Source organism: Suncus etruscus, chromosome 9 (assembly GCF_024139225.1).
Source record: "Suncus etruscus isolate mSunEtr1 chromosome 9, mSunEtr1.pri.cur, whole genome shotgun sequence".
Taxonomy (NCBI): Eukaryota; Metazoa; Chordata; class Mammalia; order Eulipotyphla; family Soricidae; genus Suncus; species Suncus etruscus.
In genome coordinates this window covers 98,526,858-98,547,717 of record NC_064856.1, presented here as the reverse complement: position 1 = coordinate 98,547,717, position 20,860 = coordinate 98,526,858, and the positions used below count along the sequence as shown (strand labels likewise).

Here is a 20,860-nt window from a genome sequence, read left to right as displayed (position 1 = left end):
TTAAAAATGTATATTTATACATTCTCAGTCTAAAATCATACCAAGAAGGAAAGATGTCCAACTGAACATTTCTGATTGGCAGAAATATATTTCACCACAAGGGGAATAATGTCATGCAAATAGACACAAGTATGTTATTGTGTAAATTAGACTCATTCATACTGCTGTGGAGCTCAACATTAATAGGTTGATGTAGAACTCAGACAACTAAAATGGTGCATCTGCAAAGAAATTGGAAAATTTTCAATTGCCTTGGTAATAGGAATGTAATAGGTCTCTGAAATCTAATGATACTTTCTAATTTCAATAACAGGTGTAACTTGATATTTGAAAAAGGATTCCATGCATTATAGCCACTAGCATATATTTTTGTGGAATGCTTTATTATATTTTTTATTTTATTATTTATTTTGGAGAGTTTATATTTTGTGGGACCAGAGCTGTCAGTGTTGAGGATTTACTCATTATTCTGTGCTTAGGGGTCATTCTGATATAATAAAATTACATTTATCTTTTTTTTCATACACCAAGGCTTTATTTTTCAATGGAAACAATCATTATTCTATTGCACAGTTTGCTCATGGCATTTTTTACTTCCTTATTCCTGAAAGCATAAATCAAAGGATTGAGTAAAGGAGTTAAGATAGTGCAGAATATCTCCACTATTTTGTCAAAGGAAAAGGAAATTGGAGGTCGTGCATATTCAAAAATACATGGGACAAAGAACAAAACCACAACAGCAACATGAGATCCACAGGTGGAAAGGGCTTTCCTCTGGCCTTCAGAGCTGTGGTTTCTCAGGGAGAACAAGATGACACTATATGACACAAGCAACATGGAAAAGATGAGGATACAAAAGAACCCACTGTTTGCCACCACCATTAAGCCAAAGGCATAAGTATCAGTACAAGCAAGTTTCAGTAATGGATACAATTCACACATGAAATGATCAATGATATTGGGGCCACAGAAAGGCAATTGAAAAGTAAAGAGAAGTTGTATAGTAGAATGCAGAAAACCCCCTGCCCAGGCTACTCCTATGAGAACACCACAGAGCCTTGAATTCATGATAGTTGTATAATGCAAGGGTTTGCAGATAGCCACATACCTGTCATAGGCCATAGCTGTTAAAACAATCACTTCTGCTCCAGAAAATAAGTGTCCAGCAAAGACTTGTGCCATACATCCTCCAAAAGAGATGGTTTTCTTCTCATAGAGACAGTCTATAATCATTTTGGGGGCAATAACAGAGGTGAGACATGCATCCAGTAAGGACAGGAAAGCCAGGAAGAAGTACATTGGGGAACTCAGTAGTACTGAACTATTAAGGATGGCTGCCACGATCAGCAGGTTACCACAGATGGTTGCAATGTAAACAAAAAGAAATATAACAAACACAATTTTCTCAACATATGGATTCTGTGAAATTCCCAGGAGGATAAACTCAGTTACAAAACTTTGGTTTTGCATGATTTTCAATGAGACACTCAGAGCTACCAATCTGCACATCACAATCTGCAATTTTAAGAATAAAAAAGATGATATCAGACAACTTATTATAGGCATATTCAAGTTTTGTATGTTAGTACATTAGATCTGTGCTTATTTTGTTATTGCAACCACAAAACAGAATTTTATTACAGATCATAGAGTATAATGAGGAGAAGATGAACTTGTTAAGTTATGAAACAATGCAAAGTAAAGATTTTATCTAGAGGAGAAAATTTACACATCACAGGATTGAGTGGGTATTTAATCTAAATTGTCATCCTGAATCACTACGGCCTGGTTTCTTACAGTAAATTGTTAAAAGAGAATTTGAAATCACCTCTTGGATCGGAGGAATCGAGGACCAAACTGTTCTTCATTTGCTTTACAGCCACCTTTAAATAAGTTATCAGATACATGATGTCCTTAATTAGCAGAATACAGTAGTGTAAGAAGCACAGCTATTCCCCAATAACTCCTGATTAGTCTCAAATGATAGGGTCTTTAATATATATTATACATATATTTTATATATTATATAAAGACATATATTTATAAGGTCATATAAATAGGAACCTTTATTAAAAACAAAACCTCATGTACAAGCATGTACTAGGACAGCTTTGGTTATCCTCTCTAAACTCCAAATTTTCCAAGGAAAGGACAGCACAAAGGCCATAGTTTGCTGGGATACAATACAGAGTACTTTCCACAAGAGCTTGTGGTTCCATTCTTCACTCCAGCATATTCCCAGGGGATGATTTTTGCACTGAATTCATGCTGGAGTGCTTTGCTCGTTCCCCAATTACACTAGTTTAAGCTTATTTCTAGGCCTACTAAAATTAACAAAGGTAGCCATGAAAGTAGTTTAGAACACTAGACTACATTAATAAAGTAATACCAGGGCCAATGAAATTAAAGTCTACCTGGAATCTTCTCAGGAACTCTAAACAATTAGTCAATAACAACTACAGAGATTGGAATAGCTCAACAGAGAAGTGAAAGATTACCTGGTTACCCCTAGTGAGTTCCATATGAGAGCACAAGTGGTAACTTAGATTCAATGCGACACTACAGTAGACACACTGGAGATCAGAACAGAATGTCACCATGCTTAGTGAATAAAGATAGTAACCTGGGCAACTCAACCAGTAATATGTCTGTAAACTCTCTATTCACAATTTTTAATGCTGTGTTCCTAATGTTAACCATAAAAATATTTAAAACAAATAGATTGTGAGGAAGATATTGACAATAACACAATAGTAGTTGGGAGACTTCAACACCACTTTATCATCGCTTGATAGACCAACAAGATTAAATCTGAACCAGGAAATGCTAGCTTTAAATAAAGAAATGGAAGAGATGTACTTATCAGAAAAACACAGAGCTCTTCAGCTCCAAATGTCAAGAACACATTGTTCTCCTGTGCAGATGGACATTATTAAAATAGGCCACATGCTGGATCATAAAACGTACCTTCATAGAATCTCATTGATGTTTTTATTTGCATTTCCCTCATATAAAATATTTTAATGCGCTGTTTGGCTATTGTATGTCTTCTTTGATAAAATTTCTATCTAAAAATACAAAAGCATAATTATGAATCTTACTAGGTGTTCGTGTATTGAATGCTCTGGTCTGGCATTCTTTTATTGTTTGTTAATTAATGGTGTATTCAAAAACTGGCCAACAAGTGAAACTGGCACACATCACAAAGAACAAAAACAAATTCCAAGCTTAGATGTGGGGAAAAGGGAACCTCATTCAATCCTGACAGGAATGTTTACTGATCCAACTTTTTTGAAAAATAATATGGACACTTCTCAAAAAAAGTAGAAATCAAAATTTCATCTGAACCAGTAACTTCACTTCTTGACATCAACATTATAGCAAAAAAAAACAGTTTTAAAAAATATATATGCTCTCCTAGGCTCACTGTAGCACTATTCACAATAGCCAATATATCTGAAAACAACAGAAGTGTCCAAGAGCAGATTACAAGATAAAGAAAAGTTGATACTTATACATAATGGAATACTACTCAGCTATATGAAAAGATTAAATCATGAAAATTGCTGCTCCATGGATGGCTCTGAAGGGTACCATGCTGATTAAAATTAATCAAAAGAAAAGAGATAGAATTATCATTCTTATCTGTTGACACTAAACTAGGGTCATAGCAAATACCCAAAGGCAAACAAAATTGAGAATTAGTCTTTGATGTTAAGTTTCCACAAGGAAAAGGGAGAGTTGGGAATAGGTTAGGTATGGGGATGGCACTTGAAAAATGGTGGAGCAAATAGATATTTGGGGAAGAATTTGGTGAGGACTGTTTTTGTGTACAATATATTATCATGAATTATAAGCTGCAGTGCCTAAAATAAAATAAGAGCACATTACAAGTGTGCATGTGTATTTAGTTTTATTATTTAAAATTTGAAATATAACTATAAAATAATGCTAATAATGATAATTCTATTATCAAGTGCTGTCATGAATTCTAAGTTAAGGCAATAAAATAATTGCATAGCAAAATTCTCATATTATGTCTTTTATTCATATTTATCTATAGAAAATAATCATTTAAAGTATTATTTCACACAAATAACAGATGTTCATCTGCAATTTAAACACAAATATTCATTTTACACACCCAGTTCTTGTCTACTATACCAACCCAGAAAAGAACAAATATCTTACTTTCTCAGCAAGAAATTTAAAAAATGGATAGCTTTGCTCATTCTTTAATCCACATATAAAAATTAATAGCATAAATGCAAAAATGACAAAGTAAGAAATAGAGTAATATATTCAATATAGTTATATTTTGAGGCTTTACTCACTACTTATTAATTTTATTCACTTTAATCTAGTATAAACTTCTGATGTACGTCTATTTGAAATTTATTAAAATTTACTGCAAGATGCAGGTGCTCATATAACATGTATGTATCAATGGGTTATGATAGCAATGATTGCCAGTTATTTTCCTATAAGAATAATATAAAGTTTTAGCTTCTATTGCTGTGCTTTTATATTTTGAAGATCCTATGGTCTCTCATTTAGAAATTCATACATCTTACCAACAAAAATCTTTTCCTTTAATCATCCAGAGAATTTTTGCAACTTCTCAGTTCACTTTCCAGGCATAGCTTCAAAGAATATTTTTATCCTCACCTGGTCCTAGTACAGAAACCATCAAAAAGTTTATGCAAAAAAAGCATTTACATATGCTCTAAATTAATTTAGTACAATAAAAATATGATATTTGTAGTACAAATAAGATGTATATTCTAGGGGCCAGGGCTATAGTAAAGTAGGTAGGATTCTTGCCTTACATGAGACAAATATGCATTTAATCCTCAGCATTCCAAAGGTTCCCTGGGCACTGCCATGAATAATTTTTGTTGTTGTTGTTTTGAGGCCATACCTGGCACCACTCAGGGGTTACTTCTGGATCTGCGCTCAGAAATTGCTTCTGGCAGGCTCAGGGGACCATATGGATGCCAGAAATTGAAACCTGGTGTCTGTCCTGGCTCGGCCATGTGCAAGGCAAATGCCCTACTGCTGTGCTATCACACCAGCCACAAGTAATAACTTTTGAGTGCAGAGCCAGAAATATTTCCTGAGTATTTCCAGGTGTGGCCAAAATTAAAAACAAAAATATATGTTCTATGGATATTAAACTAATGCCCCAAGATGTTGATAAAACAACTGCACATTTTGATATATTTAACTTTATTTAATTAATTATCATTTTAATCAATCATTTTTATTATTTATTTTTATATTATCAATTAATCATGTGCAATTAATCATCATTTATTTTTATATAATTAGTTATTATATCCATTATATCTCTAGGATAGGAAACACTCCTGATCAGTGACTAAAATAATGAACTCTGTTACAAGCTAACACCAAGCCAGTAAGAATATGAAACTTAAACGTTATGCAAGATACTAAAAAATCAAAAAAAATAAAAAAGATACTAAAAAATCTATCACTCTTACGTTAAATTATATGTCTAAAGTAATAAAGCATTTTATACATTTTATGTATTTTTATCTTAGTATCTAAAAAGAAATAAAATTAATTTTATAACAGTTAAAACCAAAGAAACTGACAGAAATCCAAGGCACTGCTATGAGCTGAGTTTCAAATTGTAAAGATAATAGTAGTAAAATACTTAATTATGTGAAAATATCAAATAATGTACATTAACTCTAGATAGACCAATAGAAATTTTTCTTTTTTATTAATATCTTTATTTAAACAATTTGATTACAAATATGATTGTAGTTGGGTTTCAGTCATGTAAAGAACACCAACCTTCACCAGTGCAACATTCCCATGGGGATGGGGTGAGGAGGAAGGAGATTTAGGATATTGGTGATGGGGAAAAATTTTTTTCTATTGGACTTAAATTAATATTAAATTGCTTATTAAAATATTTTACTTATTAATTTTAGGTATAAATCCTAATTGAGTTGATGATAGTCATGTGTGACTGAAGAAATCTCTGAGTCTAAGGATCCTCTTCTAAACAATGATTATGTAATGATGTAAACTGCCCAACCTAGAAGAGCCAAATAATATTTTTCTAGGCATATTTAGTATCCGTAAGTGTGGGTATCCCTCCCCCAACTTCTTATTTATCCCACCTGAATGATCAGAACTGCTCATACCTGGAATGGAAGGGTAAAGGAGGCTGACCTGGGAGGAGAGGGGGATTTAGGAGAATTAGAGAGAGAAGTGTGGCAGAACTGAGAATCAGCAGAGAGTTCAACAGAGAGATTCAGCATCAGATTCAGCATCAGCAGTTGAGCATCAGCAAAGAAGCCATCAGCCTTAGCATCAGCAACCAGAGTTAGTCAGCTAGGAAGCCATGCAAAAGCAGCTGAAAGGGAGACAGAGGAGGAGAGAGCCAGAAGGAGTTTATGAAATGGAATGTTGGCTTATGTAATAGTCCCACAATTTATTTATCAAGTTTCCCGTACAAGAATAAAAATTCATTCCTTGAGATTAAAACTGAAAAATAAATTCATAACTTAAAGATAAGTATTCAAAGCTATATTAAAATGTAAGCAATCATTATAACTATATTTGATAGTATATATCAAATAGTCCATTTTAATGGTATTTACATGTACATGTATTTATTTATATATTTATTATATGTAATTATTTATATACATGTTGATGACAATAAATCAGTGACACCCAAATTATAGAATCAAATTCCATTAATGTCTTTCCGAAGTTCCATAAATCTATTGTATATTGAGCCATCTGTATAATTTTCAGCAACAAAAATACTTTGTATTTTCATGTCTAGGTAGACATACATTTACATCATCATATGAGAATTCTTTTTTTAATCAGATTCCACAAACTGAATGAACTTTGCTCATTTACTTACATATTTCAACTGTTCTATTCTTAGAATTAATGAAATGTTAAATTTCCTAAAGTTGACCACTACATTTTTGATAATGGACAACCTTTATTTTCTGTTTTACTCATGATTTAGTTTTACAATTGAGAAATGACACAACTAATTTAAAAACAAATCACAGATCAGTTATGTAAATATACATAATCAACATTGAGGCATAATTATAAAGATACTTGTATTAACAAATGTATACCAAAATATTAGATGAACTTATTTTTAATTAGAACAGATTGCTCTGTAATTTTCATAATTTTGTACGTTTCATGGGCTTCACTATTCCATTTTCTATATCTTTCTTGAGAATATTAAATGCTATATTGTATAGAAAAATGCTTTAAGTTATAAACAACATTGAATTATGATGTTTCAATATTGAGAAATCTTTATTAGATAGTCAGATAGTTAAAACATCAATGTGGTGAGAAACTGTGTTTGAATGACTGAGAAATTAGTTATTTGGAAATAAAACTGTACAAATGGAGACAAAGGGGAAAAATGGTGCATAAACTGCATTTCACTTAATTTGTATTTAACTTTAAAATGAGCGTATCTGTAGAGAGTAGAATTTGCTTTTGAAATAACAAATATTTGAAACACTAAACCAAAAGCTTTCTTTCTGATACCTGTTGTTTATTAGTGTCTAATGTATCTCAAACATTCCATATTTGACAATAGACATTAAATTTTATTTCCAAAATCTTTGATCTTGTAAAGATTATAATCCATATGTAAAGTAAACTCTCCTGACATAGAAAGGTTATGTAATTAGTTCAAGTGATTTTAGTTAAGCAAAAGTCGTAGGGTTCTATTAAACTTGAGGCCTGGATTAAATAATTTCTAGTTTTAAGTCATAATTTATCATTTAAATTTCTTCCTTACAATACCAAAGTGTAATTATGAAGCTTACCATAACTCAGTTTATTGCAATATCAGATGCTGGCAGTCTCTTATTTTCTGTGAATAAATGTGTACTCAGAGACTAGCCAACAGGTGATTGTTGGCTCCAAGTTTCTACATCTCAGAGGCAGAGGAAGAGCATCTCTAGTTGAAAATGCAGAGAATGTTCCCTACTGCTTGTGCAGCCCTGTATTGAACATGGTCCTGGGAAGGAGGGAATAAGAAATCAAAGTTTCCTGTTCAACTGATTTCCCACTGGAATTAAGGGATGTTTCCTGAGACATCATAAGCCTGTAGAATTACCTCTCAGTTGTCCCCAAGGTTGGTAATTCCTCACCTCTATGATATTTTGACTTTTAAATCTGGTTTGGTTTTTCTCCAGTGTTTGCACAATATTTTTCCCTGATCAATTAGATATTTATATGATGTATGTATCTGTGGTTGTGTTTTATTTGGAGATTTTATTGTTTTATTTGGAGATTATTTCATTGCCTTTAGGAATAAAATATTGGTATACAGAGATATAATATAGAATTTTATGTAGAAAAGGATAAAATTTTTATGTACTTATAAAAATGCCACAGCAGATTTTGGAGATAAGGCACATCATTGATATTTAATGTGAAAATAATTATTCATTGGCTAATTTGTTTATTAAAGAATAATATGTTATAACTGTTTGATAAAGAATATATATTAAATAGGATACTGTTTTCTCAGATACTCCATTCATACTGCAAAACTCCACAGCTAATTTAAATTTCTAATTTTGAAATGTAAAGGTAATTCTAGACAATAAAATATTTCCTTTGTTTCAGATTTTTGTAAATAAAAACTCCTGGTTTATTTACTCTAGTGGCATGTGGTACAATTATAGTTTAATACTCCAAGTCTCTTTTGAAAATTAACTAGCCATATACCTAAGTATATATTTGGGATCCCAAATCTATTCCATTTGTTTCTTTATTTTCTAAAATTTTTTATAGAGGCTATTGTGAATAACCTTTCACAGTTGTAATTCAGGTATTTAGTGACAGTGAATTAGGGCCATTCCCACAACCAGTGTTGACCTCCTTCCACCATAGTTCCCCGCATGTACCCCAAAACTCCACTCCTAGCCCCTGGACTACTAGTGCAACAGGTCATTTTGTGTTTAGCTTGTTAAAATTTGGGTCTCATGATTCTGTTGTCATTGCCTTTGGCCTGAGTATTTTGGTTTCTATTTTTAATCAAGAACAACACTATTTTGTTGACTATAATTTTATAGTTTAGCTTAATGACCAAAAAGAAAACGCCTCTCACTTTATTTCTTGTAATTGCTTTGTAAAAACAATATTTTTTAACTTTTAACTTTTATGGCTATTAATTTACTTTCATTGTCATTTAGAATACATTATTTTAGTTTCATTTTTTATCCACAGCTGTGGCTTAAGTATGACTCTGCACTAGGAGATCATGCCTGTAGTAGTGAGAAACTTATACTAGAGTTCTATTGGTAGTAATAATTCAATATTACTAATTCAATTGTCCATTTACCTAAATAAACTAATATCAAATAAAACTATTAATATTATTTAGAATAGTAGTATTTTAGATTATTAAACTAGAGGCTTTTGTATTAACTTTTAACTCTAATTAGTAACACAAATGTCTTAAAATCATTAAGACTCAATTAATTGATGATTACAAAAATTATATGCATGCTGTTCCCATAGAGAAATAGAAGGGATGTGTTTTTATCTTTCAGCAGCAGTAAATGATAATATAATACATACAGAAATTGGCATATAGTAGATTGTATTGTTTCAGAAAAACATGTATTTGATCATCATAAAAATTATCCTCTTGTTAAAATGAACATGTATAATAAAATATGAATACAGTTAATGAAGACATTGAGATAACTATGAGACAAGTGAATGATACAACTATGAGCAACATGATATTCTATATTTTCAAATAATCAAATAGAAGATTTGAAACTTATGAGGCAAAACAATAAATTCAAAAATATATTTAGATAACTATGATTTAAAGATCTATTACTGAATTAGTCATTATTCATAACAGCTTTTTACTCTTCTATCTGGTTTAGAAGACAACACAGTTAAGTGTGTACAATCCCTAAATCATTAATTGGTAATTTTATTACTTTTGTTTAAGCTAGATAAAGTTACATTTGATACTAAAAGTGCATCTTTTAGGCCACTATATTTGTTTTTACTTTATAAATATATGCACGTGTGTTTATCCTATTTATATATACAATGCTTGTATTGCTTGTATTTATATAATGCATTATCAGTTGTCCAAACCAGTGATAAGGTAGGATAGTGGAATAGCCTAAGAGTGATCAATGACCTTGAAATTCCAGGTGTTAAGAAGTACAACACAAATTTTAAACAAATTACCAAAGGGACCCCCAAGAAACAAACTTCTGCAAATTGCAACAAACTGTTATGATGTCATATTGATTCATCAGGTAAGATAGATTTTTGGGAAGAAATGTAATTTTGAGGCTAATAAAAATAGAAAAATCTTGAACCTTGCTAACTCATTATTGGGAGACTTGTGCTATATTTTTCAAAGGTTATACTAAATATAGAACTATAAGGCATATTCCAAAAGAAATCGTGAAAGATATTTCAAATTTACTTAAAAGTTCTAATTAATGTCCCAATAGAAAATTTATTTAAAAATACTTTGACCATTTTAATTTTGTTTACTTTTTTCAAGACATGTTATAGTGTTCAGTGAATACCCTTGGCTCAGTGCTCAGGAACTAGTCCTTTTAGGACTCTGAGAAACACTGTGGTTCTGGTCTTCAAATATGAATAACCATGTGCAAAGCAGGATCTTACCTGCTAAATATTTTTCAGCTCATTATTTAGGCAATTTTATCTTTCTTTGGCAAATTTTATCTTTATTACCATCACTTGGTGATTTTATGGTTGTTTTTCTAAGGTAACATGGTTTGCAAGGTCAATAATATTTATGTTTTTGTGTACAAACATATAGCACTAGGGTTGGAGAGATAGCACAGCGACAGGGCTTTTGCCTTGCAAGTAGCCAATCCAGGATGGACAGTGTTTGGAAACCGGCATCCCACATGGTCTCCTGTGCCTGCCAGAAGCCATTTCTGAGCGCAGAGCCAGGAGTAATCCTGAGTGCTGCCGGGTGTGAGCCAAAAACAAAAACAATAACAACAACAAAAAATACAGCTCTTTCATCAACGTATAAAAACCAAAGTCACTCATCCACTGTCTTTATCACTGTTAGTCTGTCACTGTTCTTTCCTCATCTTCCTGAAATACCAACCTTAGTTGTCAAGTTCCAATGCTTATTTTAACACCCATTGTCTATTGCCTTCTTTCAATTTTAATTTATATATCATAGTTGGCTTATTTTATTTCTGACAGATTTTCTAACCAAGTGTTCTTCAGTTTCATTAAAACTCCTAAAAGCAAGATTTCTTTTTTCTATCTGAGAATGTAGTGTTGCTCAGCCATGCAATGCTGGGGAATATTCTGACTGTGGTACTTGGAGTTCTACATCACAATACCTAGTGGTTCTGGGAACCATTAGGGTTACATGGAGTGATGCTCAGGAGACCGTGTTGCCAGAAATTAAACACAGGGGCATGCCTGCCTTGTTCTACATCCTGTTGTAGTGAAGGACACATTCCATGCGGGTGAAACAATTTGATCAATTCATCCGTAATTATTTTATTTGTTTTTATTTTTGCTTTTTGATTTATTGTTTTGTGAGAACTTTCCATATATTATCCATTGGCTTTGTGAAGAAAATCCAAACTTCAACATCAACAACTGTCTTTATTTTAGAAGTTGTATAATTTTCAGTGGTGAATTTTTAGTTTAATGTAGTCACATTGGTTTACATTTTCATTTCCTTTCAAGTGTTGCTAATGCCTTCAACTCTCTTCTGAAATAAATACTCAGAGTTCTGCTCTGTTTTCCTCAATATTTTATGAACTTAGGTGTTAAATCAAGTATTTTAATTCATATTGTTTTCACCTTTATATTTTCATCATTTACTATTTTATTATGTGATTCTAAAAAGATTAAAATATTAGCACATCAATTTACCATTAATAATTTCTCACCAAGATAAATAATATATCTAAGAGTGAAAATATTTTTCTAAATACCTTACTAATAGTTTTTGTTGCATAGCATGATCCTCTATAAGAGATCTTTAATATAAAGTTAAACTCCAGATCATTAACTCTTTTCTATATAACCTCATTTTTGTCAAACCTTGGTTTTTTATTGTTCAACAGAAACAACCACTAATCTATTCCACAGATTCCTCATAGCATGTTTCACTTCCTTATTTCTGAAAGCATAAATCAAAGGGTTAAGTAAAGGAGAGAGAACAATGCAAAATATCTCCAATATTTGGTCAAAGTAGTAAGATATGGGAGGTATTGCATATTCAATTATACATGGGATAAAAAACAATATCACAACTGCAACATGAGCTCCACATGTAGAGAGGGCTTTCCTCTGGCCTTCAGTGCTGTGGTGTCTCAGGGAGAACAAAATGACACTGTAGGACACAAGCAACATGGAGAAGATGAGGATGCAAAAGAACCCACTGTTGGCAGCCACCAAAAAGTTAAAAATGTAAGTATCAGTGCAGGCAAGTTTCAGTAATGGGTACAAGTCACACATGAAGTGATCAATGATATTGGGACCACAGAAAGGCAGTTGAAAGGTGAAGAGGATTTGGATGATGGAATGCAGAAAGCCCCCTGTCCAGGCTACTCCAATCAGAATGCTACAAAGCCTGGAGTTCATGATGGAGGAATAGTGCAAGGGCTTGCAGATGGCCACATACCTGTCATAGGCCATGGCTGTTAAGACAATCACTTCTGCCCCTGAGAAGAAGTGTCCAGCAAAGATCTGTGTCAGGCACCCCTCCAAATGAAATGGTTTTTTTCTCATAGAGACAGTCTATAATCATCTTGGGGGTACCCACAGAGGTGAAACATGCATCCAGTAAGGACAGGAAAGCCAGGAAGTAATACATTGGGGAACCCAGGAGTGATGGAGTGCTGACGATGGCTGCCACGATCAGTAGGTTCCCACACACTGTTGCAATGTAGATGAGCAGAAATATAACAAACACAATTTTCTGAACATGTTGATTTTCTGAAAGTCCCAGGAGAACAAATTCTGTCACAAAACTTTGGTTTTGCGTGACTTCCCAGGAAACGCTCAGATCTACCACACTAAGAATTATCATCTGCAATCATAAAAAATAAAAGGGTTAAAACAAACACCCCTTACTATCACTGGTATCCACAGTCTTATTCATCTAAATGGTACTTTATATTTTATTTCTGTTCCATTAAAATTAAAAAAGCAGACGTTGTGAAAGGTGATAGTGAGAGATATGAAGGAAGTGTGAGTACTAAGTAATGAATTAATGCTAGATTATTGGTTTTTGTTTGTTGTTGCTTTTTGTTTTGGGAGGGCACACCCGTTTGACTACCACGGATTACTCCTCAGAAATCAATCCTGGCTTGGGGGAACCATATGGGATGCTGGGGGATCGAACCACGGTCTGTCCTAGGCAAGAGCTTGCAAGGCAGACAGACACCTGACCTCTAGCTCCTTGGCTAGATTATTGATAGTGGGAGCTTCTGTAGAGGAGCAAACCCAATTATGATAAGGTTGGGAGATAATTTTAACTCAATTGGTGTCCTGGATCACTTAGTCTATTTATTTTTGTTTTTTTTTTTGGTTGTTGTTTGTTTGCTTACTTGCTTTTATTTTGTTTGGGGGCCACATCTGGTAGTGCTCAGAGGTTATTCCTAGTTCCACGATGGCAAATTATGCAATGACGATATGGGGCTGCAGAGATAGTACAGAGTTTAAATCATATGCCTTGTATGCAGCTGACTTAGGTTGGATCTTGGCATGCCATATGATTCCTGGATCTTACAGGGAGTAATTCCTGAGGACAGGGCCAGGAATAACTCTTGTGCACAGCTGTGTTACCCCTCTCCAAATTGGAACGATGTATTAAATAGAGCTGTAGCTTGAGGCTTTATAGCTAAGACTTGTAAACAACCTAGATGTCCAACAGCAGATGAGTGACTCATGAAGATATGGTACATATATGCAATGGAATACTACCTTGCAGTAAGAAAAATACAATCATGCAATTTCCAGCAACATGGATTGCTGCAAGCCAAATTTTGTTTGCAGTTTTCAGCACCTGCAAACAAATTCTTCGTGGAGTTCGGGAAAAATTCCACGGGAGAAGGTGGGCACGCGAAATGGCGAATGACGGAAATATATTGTAAAAATGAATGAAACCACACAGATAGTATGGGGACTCACGTTAACCAGGAACGAGAGACAAATTTATTTTTTAAGCTGGCAGCTTTTAAAGGGTGGAGGCAGGAAGGCAGATGCAAATTCTAGGCATCAAAGAGGCTGGGAGAAGAATGAAGGGACTTTGGCTTAAATTAGCATTTTAAAGAGCTGATGCTGAAGGTAAAAAGGGAGCTAGTAATTAGCAGGGAAGTTGGAAGAGTAAGGGATGTTTCAGAGTTTCGGGGGGGAAAAGTGAAAATTACTTTGTTTTGAGCTAAGTTATGGAAAAATCTGTTTCTTGGCGCCAAGGTAGCAAAAATTACAGGGAGCTGTTAAATGGGAGACTTTTGGCTGGATTGATTGCTGTCCTTTGTTGTAGGAAGAAATTACTAAGGCCTGATTTCTAATATTGGTTTAAAATAAAGAGAGAGATAGTTACAGCCACATATTTAGAATTATTGCCAAACCCTCCACGCAAAGGGTCAAGTGATTTTGACTGCTCTAAGCGGGCCTTTTTGGCAAATAATTCCTTTTCAGGAGAGCACTACACTTTGGTGTGTGTCCTTCCTGAGTGGGGTGTGGCAATGGATGGAACAAGAAAATGTAATGTTAAATGAAGTGAGCCAGAAGAAAAAGGATAAATACAAATGATATCACTTATGTGGAATTTAGAATAACTCCATGAAGAAAGACAATGGTCTAAATGGCAGATACTCCAAACACTGTAGGTACCAGGGTATAGAGAGGAGAGGGAAGTGGAAGAGGAGAAACATAAAACCTTTACTCTCTTTTATGCTACAAAGAAACCTGCAACAGAGAAAACAGCTATTTAGATCAAACAGGTTTTCACTACAGGTGTTTTAACTACAGAGGCCTATAATAATGTTCTAATATGGGGCCAGAGATAGCATGGAGGTAGGGCGTTTGCCTTTCATGCAGAAGGATGGTAGTTCAAATCCCGGCATCCCATATGGTCCCCTGAGCCTGCCAGGAGTGATTTCTGAACACAGGGCCAGGAGTAATCCCTGAGAGCTGCTGGGTGTGACCCAAAAACCAAAATATAAATACATAAAAAAATAATGTTCTAATGTTTATCCACAGAATCAGGTGCAGAATATGATTGGATGCCAGGGACTTCTGCTGCAGTGCTCACTACCAGTATGCTTTAGTGCCTTAATTTTATTATGTATAAAATAACTCTTCAACTTCTTTGTCTGGGGGCTGGACACCCTAATTTTGCACTTCAGTGCTCTAACATATTAGTCCATATACAATGCTCTTTAGGACAAAGTCTTGACAAAATACTTCAATTTATCAATTCATTTTGATTTTGTCTTATACTGTAGCTTCTGTTTACTCTTACTGAATATACAATTTTGTCTAATTTCATCTCATATTTTCACCAGATGCAGTTCTATTTCAAATGTATATACATTTACTTTCTTGAAATGTACATGTATTTATTTACTGTTTACTTGTATGTCTCAGCAAGCTAAGACAAGTAGTATTTCCCATTATTTTACTATGTGAAAAACATGAAATTGAGGCTTATCTATTGCTCCTTTACTAACAAGTTACTTTTGTCTCTCATTAGAAAGTCAGACATCTTTCCTACAGAAAGCTATTATTTAATCATACTATTGAATGAACTATTAAAAATGAACTAATGGGGGCCAGAGAGATAGCATGGAGGTAAGGTGTTTGCCTTTCATGCAGAAGGTCATTGGTTCGAATCCCGTCATCCCATATGGTCCCCTGAGCCTGCCAGGAGAGATTTCTGAGCATGGATCCAGGAGTAACCCCTGAGCACTGCCGAGTATGACCCCAAAACCAAACCCCCCCCAAAAAAGAACTAATGAACCAATAAACTAATGAACTATTGAAACTACTCATTTCATTTCAGACAGAAATTCAAATAATTTTATCTTTACCTATATCTAATACAGAGAGTATAAAATGTTTATGCACATATTATAAACATGGAAAGTATATTTATTTGAAAATAAATAACAAGTCTTAAAGGGAAAATAAATTTTCATATTTAATTAATTAAAATAACCATAAAACCTCACATTGTTGCTAACACTGTGATATTTTTATACCTTATTAAGATAAATTAACAATCATATCCAATGTCTTTAGACCATATGGGATTTCCTGAGCAATGCCTTCACAATGAACTCCCTTTGCTGCTACAAGCTGGGAATATAAACAAAATTTATCATGCTTGCACCAGTGAAATCAGACATTAAAAAGTAAATAAAAAAGAGAGGGTGGCAGAACAGTGGGGCAAGCGAAAAGGCATCTGTCTTGCCAGTGCTAGCCTAGGACAGACCTTGGTTCAATCCTCCAGTGTCCCATATGGTCCACCAAACCAGGAGCGATTTCTGAGTGCATAACCAGGAGTAAGCCCTGAGCATCACCGGGTGTGCCCCCTCAAAAAAAGAAAAAACAAAATTAAAATAAAAAAACAGGTAACTAAAAAGGCAAATGACAAATATGCAAGAAGTTGTCATATATGCAGTTTCAAATAGAAAAATGATAATAGTGAACATTGCAGTGGACTCTGAAAAAAAAAGTATTTGGTTATAAGTCAGATGTTAATAGTCATGTCATGGTTTTGATAATATTCTAACAGTAAAAATGTCAGCTAATAAACAATATACATTGACTCATTGAAGCCTTTCTAGCTACAGTAGCATGAAAAAATACAATGATCACTTTTAGATCAATCCTAGTTTATTTGCTAATAATCATGTTACTGAAGAGACCACTTAGTCTTAATATCCTCATTTATAAAATGATTACATATGTTAAAATGCCTACCCCACAAGAACCAAATATTATTTTATGTATATGCTCAGAATTAAGAACCAAATAATAGTTTATGTATATGCTAAGAATTACTACTCATAAAATGAATTAAGTTGTGAAATATTGGTTGCAGAATTATTTTTTTATTTTTATTGATTTTGTTTTTGGGTCACACCCAGCAGCACTCAGGGGACCATATGGGATGCCAGGATTCGAACCAACATCCTTTTGCAGGTGAGGCAAATGTTCTACTTCCATGCTATCTCTCTGGCCCTGCAGCATTATTTTTAAGTATTGTTTATATAATGTAATCCAAGCCTACCAGGAGTAATTTCTGAGCACAAAGCCAGGAATAACTCCTAACCATCATGGACTGTAGCCCCAAAACAAACAAACTGAAAAAACCTCTATATCTTAGTCAACATTACAATTTATACCAACAACAAATTTTTTGTTAATTTTCATGTCCAGTTAGACTGAAGACTATTTGGTCATCTGGGAAATTCATTTTTTTCATATACCACATGACTTTGTTTTGTAATATAGCATTGCACATTTACCTACATAATTCACTATTCTTAATATCATAGAATGTTAAAATCCTTTATATCAACTTCTATACTTTTGATGAAGGAAGTATCTATATTTTCTGTTCATTAATGATTTAGTTCATTTTAAAGGTATGATAAAGTCACATATAATGTGAAAACAGCTCAGGGTTGTAATTATTTTAATATACCCAATAACTATAAAACATAGCTTTCTGTAATATCAAATGCATTAAAAGAAAATTATCTAGACTTATTTGTAATTTTTTTTTTTTGGTTTTTGGGTCACACCTGTTTGACGCTCAGGGGTTACTCCTGACTATGTGCTCAGAAATCGCCCCTGGCTTGGGGGGACCATATGGCATGCCGGGGATCGAACCGCAGTTCATCTTACGCTAGCGCTTGACTTATTTGTAATTTAAAGATTCTGCTCTGTGACTTATAACTCTTATTTTTTTGGCATTTCATGGACTTCTTTACCTCTTTAGTTATATCTATTTCTGAGCATGTTAAGTATTATGCCCTATAAGAAACCCTTTAAATATGAACAATGAACCTAAAGTAATACTCTTTAAAGTAGTACTTTAGACATCTAAAACATAAAATAGGAATAAATGTTGGGGGGGGTTCCTGATTAAAAAATATAGTGAATAAGTTAAAAGGCATGAATGGAAACAAAGGCAAAGTGGTACATATGCTGAATTTTACTTAATTTGTATTTAACTTGAAAATGAATATATCTACATAAAGGTAGGTATAGCTTTCGAAATCATGTATTTCAAATACTCCACCAAATGTTCTCTTCCTAGTTCCTGGTATTTATTTAGTGCTTGATCTCTCTCAAATACCTTATGACACTAGAAATAGAATTTTATGTTTCCAAATCCCATGCTTTTAAATAATATAATCCCTACTCAAACGGAAGAATCCTGAGCTGGAAGGTTATGCAATTAGTCCAAGTACATGACAGACCTAAAATTCTATTAAATGCAAGGCTGAATGATACCATTGTTTGTTTTAAGTTCTAATTGCATTTTGAAATTCTTTAAGATACAAAAAAACATATTATGGATCTTACCATGCATCAGTTTATTGAAAGTTCTAGTGCTAGTGACCTCTTCTTTTCTCTGGATCAATGTGCATTCAGATACTGGCCAAGAAGTAAATATTGTTCACACGTTCTGTTTTTACATCTCAGAGACTATGAAAAGCATCTCTAGTTGAGGATGCAGAGAATGGAGAATGTTCCTTACTATGTTGGCAAAACTGTCTTGAACATGGTTTGGGGAAGAAGGGAATAAGTTTTCTCCTTAATTGATTTCCCACTGGAATTAAAAGATGTTTTCTTAAAACATGATGAACCTATAGAATCTCTCATTTCTCCCCAAGCTTGTGGATTTCCCAGCTGTATGATTTTCTTCACTTATTTTTTGTTTGGGGGGTGGGGTTATGGGCCACACCTGGTGGTGCTGTGGGGTTACTCTCTGTGCTCAGAAATTGCTCCTGGCAGGCTCAGGGGACCATATAAAATGCCTGGGATGAAACCCTGATTGACCACAAACAAGGCACTTGTTGTGCTATGGCTCTAGTCCCATATATGTGCTTTTCTAATGCTGTTTGTTTGTAAGATCTTTGTCCCTGACCACATGCATGCATGTGCACTTTTGTTTCATGTATTGTAGATGCTTCCATTGCCTTCAGAAATAGAATAGTGGGTAAAATAGTAAAATAGGGGTTTCTCTGTGTAAAGAATGAAACTTCTCTATATGTACAAATATTACATAGTAAAGTTCTGAGATGAGGTCAGTATCAATCTGGAAAAGTCAAATATGATTATTAGTGAACTAATCTATGTTTTAATACATAGTGAAAGTTAATTTTTATAAGGAGCGTGCATGAAATGAATAAATGCTGTTACTCTGTTTCTGGCCTTCAAACTGTTGAATATCAGGCTAATAGATAATTTCTATACAATAACAATTTTTTCCCTTCATTTTTTTTTATCCTTTTGTTTTGTTTTGGTTGGGGGGGGTCACACCCAGCAGCATTCAGGGTTTACTCTTGGCTCTATGCGCAGAAATTGCTCCTGGCAGACTCAGGGAACCATATGGGATGCCGGGATTAGAACCACCACTGTTCTTCCGCATGCAAGACAAACTTTGCCCTACCTCCATGTTATCTCTCCAGCCCCATTCCTTCAGTATTTTATAATAAATTATGTCTCGTATTTACTCTCGTGGCATATGTAGTGGAATTAAACATTAAAGTACCTAGCCCCTCTATTGAAAATTAACAAACAGACCATACATCTGAATATTTTCAATTCTATTTATTAGTCTCTAATTTTATTCAAAGACATCACAGTTTTGATGACTATAACTTTATAGTATAGTTTAATGTCAGGAAATGGAATTCCTTCACTTTTTGGAAAATAATATAGTTCTAACTTTTAACTCTTATGACTATTGATTTATCTTCATTGTCATTTAGGACACCTAACATTATTTTTGGCTTTTGCACATAGAAGTCTTTTTCATGGCTTAATCCTGCTTCTGCAGTTAGGGCTCAACTGCTTCTGCAATTAGGTGTACAATAAAAACCTTATATTGGAGTTCTTTTAATAGAATAACCTCAAATTTACCATTTATATTCATTTTTAATACTATAAAAAGTCACTATTTTCTATTTTTTGTCCCCCAATTCACAATACAGACCAGGCAAAGTGCCTGGGTTGAGGTGTATATGGGGTGCATTTACTGTACCTCCTCTTTCTATACTGTCACTGTAAGGAACACAGTCTGTGGTGAGAATTGGGAGGCCTATCTTTTCTTTCCCTTTTTTTTGATTTTTTAAAAATATATATATTTATAAAAATCCTGTCTAGAGTACAGGCCAGTGTGGGGTGGGGAGGAAGGACACTTGGGATATTGGTCATGGGAATGTAGCACTGTTGAAAAATATTTTTCTTACCATTTATATTTCAAAAGCAAATCCTCAAATAAAACTTTAATATTATTTGGCATATTAGCTTAGACTAATAAACTAGAGCGGCAGTAATAACTCCCAACTCAAACTGGTAACTTAAATAATGTATTTAATCTTTAAAAACTCAATTAATTGATAATTACAAAAATTAAATGTGTTCAATGTCCATAAAGAAATAGAAGAGGGGGCCAGTGGGATAATGCAGCAATAGGGCTTTTACCTTGTACACCACTGACCCAGGACGAACCTGAGTTCAATCCCTGGTGTCCCATTTGGTTCCGCAAGCCAGGAGCGATTTGTAAGTGCATAGCCAGGAGTAA

General features: G+C 33.8%; 1 protein-coding gene, 1 non-coding gene and 1 pseudogene across 2 annotated transcripts; all 3 read right to left on the bottom strand.

Annotated features, from left to right (window-relative positions):
- Positions 1–534: 534 nt before the first annotated feature.
- Positions 535–1,473, bottom strand: LOC126017886 (olfactory receptor 4C15-like). Its single transcript, XM_049779951.1, has one exon. The coding sequence runs from the start codon at positions 1,468–1,470 to the stop codon at positions 535–537; it is 936 nt and encodes a 311-aa protein (XP_049635908.1). The 5' UTR covers positions 1,471–1,473.
- Positions 1,474–12,132: 10,659 nt separating this feature from the next.
- Positions 12,133–13,114, bottom strand: LOC126018620 (olfactory receptor 4C15-like; annotated as a pseudogene).
- A 7,128-nt stretch (positions 13,115–20,242) lies between these two features.
- LOC126019364 (small nucleolar RNA SNORA51) lies at positions 20,243–20,375 on the bottom strand. The gene has a single exon (XR_007499089.1). It is a non-coding gene; the product is annotated as a small nucleolar RNA SNORA51 (small nucleolar RNA).
- Positions 20,376–20,860: the final 485 nt, after the last annotated feature.